At 63.6% G+C, this 3,509-nt stretch overlaps 1 protein-coding gene across 3 annotated transcripts in view; it reads left to right on the top strand.

The window, feature by feature from the left end:
* The first annotated feature begins 6 nt into the window (after positions 1-6).
* The window catches only part of Vav2 (vav guanine nucleotide exchange factor 2), a 126,484-nt gene continuing 122,981 nt past the window's right edge, over positions 7-3,509 (top strand). For all 3 annotated transcript variants that reach the window (XM_023700412.1, XM_004640409.2, XM_023700410.1), the window contains exon 1: positions 7-272. In XM_023700412.1, the coding sequence (XP_023556180.1) occupies positions 69-272 (204 nt within the window). In that variant the 5' untranslated portion in view covers positions 7-68. The remainder of the gene's footprint in view (positions 273-3,509) is intronic.

Below are 3,509 nucleotides of genomic sequence, written 5' to 3'. Positions count from 1 at the left end.
GCGGGCGGGATGCCCCGCGGCCGCCGCACTCGAGCCGGAGCGCAGCGCTGAGCCGCCGCCCGCACGCCATGGAGCAGTGGCGGCAGTGCGGCCGCTGGCTGATTGACTGCAAGGTCCTGCCGCCCAACCACCGGGTCGTGTGGCCCTCGGCTGTGGTCTTTGACCTGGCTCAGGCGCTGCGCGACGGGGTCCTGCTGTGCCAGCTGCTGCACAACCTGTCCCCCGGCTCCATCGACCTTAAGGACATCAACTTCCGGCCGCAGATGTCCCAGGTGAGGGTCACTCGCGGGCCGAGCTCAGGGCCTGGCTGGGGACTCGCGGGTGGCAGGGACGCGGGAGACGGGGTGCCCGGCCTCGGGCCGGCTTCTAGAGCGGCGATCCCGGTGGCACGAAGTTGGGCAAAGTCTCCCGGGCCCATAGCGCGCCAGTTCCCCGGCCTGCGCCTCCCTCGGGGCTGGACAGACTCCGGCCCGGGGCGTGACCCGCACTGCGCCCCCTTCTGGGCCGCGGCGCCCGGCCCTGCCAGTGTCGTTCGCGCCCTGGGCCCGCCGCGCGCTGGCCACGGGCGTCACGCCTGGGGGACCCGGCCGTGGGGACGGAGCAGCGCGCGCACAGCGCCCGCCCTGCGGCGCGTTGAAGGGACTAGGCGGGGCGCGGTCCTCGGGCCGGGGGTGCTTGGGGGAGCAAGGTGCCGCCTCCGTCTCGGCCTGGTTCCCGTCTGGCGAGGGCTGGGGGCGAGCCACCTCCGTGGGGAGTCCCCAGTGCTTCCTTAAGCGTGGCCTTTGTCGCGGCAGAGGCACGCGGTGACTGCAGGGCCAGGGAGGAAAATGTCCGCTCCGCTGGCCGCAGCTGCTTTTCTTGGCCTCTTAATGGGAACTTGGGTGAGAGTTAAGCAGAATCGTGTCTCGTGGGCGCCCGTCCAGCGCGCTTTAAAGGGGTTCCAGGAGGCAAAGGGGGTGTCACCCCAGCCCTGGCCCAGCCAGTGTGGCCAGGCGCGCCCAGCCCGCTGGGTAGGTGGCCCCTGTCCCAGCACCCGGGGCAAGCCCGAGTGGACAGAGGCCATTCTTTTGGACTTCGGGAATGAAGTGAGTCACCCTGATCCAGCAGCTCTAGCGGCGCTGCCCCCTGCCCTTCGTGATGTCTGCCTTCCTGGGCTGCTGGAGCCTTGCTCCAGGGTAGATGACAAAGGGGAGCCCTGCGGGGAAGTAGAGAGGCGCCCCGCGCTGGGATGGTATTCCAGGACTCTGCCCACCCCTGAAAGGGAGCCTGGAGAGCCTTAGCCCCCACATGCAGTCATAGTGACAGCGCGGGGTCACAGTGGCGTGGCAGCACTGTGCTTGGGCCTCCAGGCTGTCCTCACAGCTGGAGGGATTCACCCCACTGTGGCTGGAGCAAGGGCGGCTGCCCGTGGTACCGCTGGGCACTGATTGCAAGGAGGCTGGGGTGGGCGGAGGCCGGGGTGGGCGGAGGCCGGGGTGGGCGGAGATGGGGAGGAGCTCTGCTTGGCCTGGAGACCCGAAAGCCCTCCTGCCACCGCTCCCAGCTGGGGTTTGTATGGGCGGCGGAAGGGAGGGGGAGGGGAGAGGAGGGGGGAGGGAACGAGGGGGACAGGGAGGGGGAAGAGGGGACCCTGGCTGTGGCCGGAGGCAGAGATCAGGCCCTGGGCCAGAAGTTCCAGCCAGGGACACCCGAGCTGGCAGGAATCAGCAGTCCTGGCACCACTACAGACCCCTTAAGCCCCAGCCTGGCCCAGTACAGAGATGTTAGGGAGTTAGTGGGACTCCGGCACCGTGCTGGGGTCCCATGCTGACATTCATTAGCTCTCCTGTCATCTCCCCTCCTGTAGGTAACCCCTCAGGGTCTCAGTTTTCCAAGCCTAGCGATGACAGCTGCAGTCCCTGCCTCCTGGTCATGTGCTTGCTTAGGGAAGGCTCCTGGTGTCCTTGGTTCAGTCAGCAGATTGGGGGCCTCACCTGGACACTGGATGCTGCTCTGTGGCTCAGGCCTGACCTTGTCCTCTTTCCTCCTGTCTTGCATGGAGGGTGGAGTCAGTCCCTCCTTTGTATGTCCCTTGCTGACTCAGGATCAGTTTCAGGTGACCAGGGTGGGCCATATAACCCCATCTGCGCACTCACAACTGGACGGACAACTTCCTGGGCCACAGGTGGCTGCACCGAGCTGGCCACCAGAACTCAGGTCTCTCCGGCTGGCTGCCCTTGGCCCTGTAGGAAACCCACGTTTCTTTGTGGGGAGGGAAGGCATCAAATGTCATCTCTGTCCACTGTGGGTGGGTCACGAAGAAAACACAGCTGCCCTCTCACCTGTGCTGCCCACCTGCCACACGATCCCTGAGGAGGTGCCACCCTGATTTTGGATGGTGCAGTTAAAGTGCAGAGTTGGGGCCACCTACCCTAGCTTACCCTGGTAGTGAGGAGCAAAGCTGACAGGGGAGCCTCTTGGGATGTTTAAGGAAATCCTGATGTTTTACAGAAATTTGCAGACGGCTCTGGCTGCTAGCTAAGTTCTCATGCACGTAGCTTTGTCTTGGGCCTTCCCAAGCAGTGTCTTGCCCTACGGGCTTTCTGACTTTTGAGTGTGGTGCCTGCCCACTCCCTGGGGTGACTGGGGCATAGGGGCATCTGGAGGTTCTAGGGGCGGCCCTCTTTGGGGCACATCCAGGGCTGCTGTGGTGGAGCACAGGGATGCAGCCAGCTCCAAAGCCTGTCGCGTGTTACCTGCTAGACCGCCTCACAGCTTCCCACAGTGACATCCTGTTTTCGGAGGATTTGGAGTTCCCCTCGGGCTCCGAGTTTATTTCGGCTGGTTCTGGGCCGAAAGGAGCGCGGTAACAGTGTGCTGTTACTATGCAGCTGCTGTGTGCAGACCTGGGTGCCAGCAGACGTCACCAAGAGACTCCCCCACTGCGCACTTTGTTGTGCCCTCCAGGAGCCAGCAGGATGCACTTTATTTTATTCAAAGTGCCTGGAAGCCACCTTGGGCTTAATTAAACTAATTAAGGATGGCCACAATCTGCTGATCCTAGGAAAGGCCCAGTGCGTCTGGGGTGCCCGCGCCAGCAGCTGGCCTGCATTTGCTCTGTGGTGGCTGCTTCAGGGGACATCCAGCTTGGTCATGACTGTATCCCCCTGGTGTCTTCCTCCTACTGGCCACTGGTGGCCTCTCTGTAGGGACCCAGCACAGTAGCCTGGGCTCATAGCTCACCCAGTGCCTGAGCCTCCAGCCTGGCTCTTGTGGCCCCAGTCTGTGCCCCTTTTCCACTGCTGTCCATCATGGTGCCCTAGATCTCTGCTTCAGCCTGGTTCTTCTTGGGGAAGCAGCTCAATGCCCGCCCCCCAGAAGCCCCCAACTTCCATCTCAGGCCTTCTTCTGCACCCCCCCCATGCGTATCTCTGGCTTTGTACTTTGCACAACTTGTCTTGGCATGCGTACCACCTACCATACACACCACCTACCACGGGCACCACCTACCACGGGCACCACCTACCACG

This window comes from Octodon degus, unplaced genomic scaffold, assembly GCF_000260255.1.
Source record: "Octodon degus isolate 3935 unplaced genomic scaffold, OctDeg1.0 scaffold00123, whole genome shotgun sequence".
NCBI lineage: Eukaryota > Metazoa > Chordata > Mammalia > Rodentia > Octodontidae > Octodon > Octodon degus.
The sequence above is the reverse complement of the archived record's forward strand: the minus strand, read 5'-3'. Positions and strand labels throughout refer to the sequence as shown.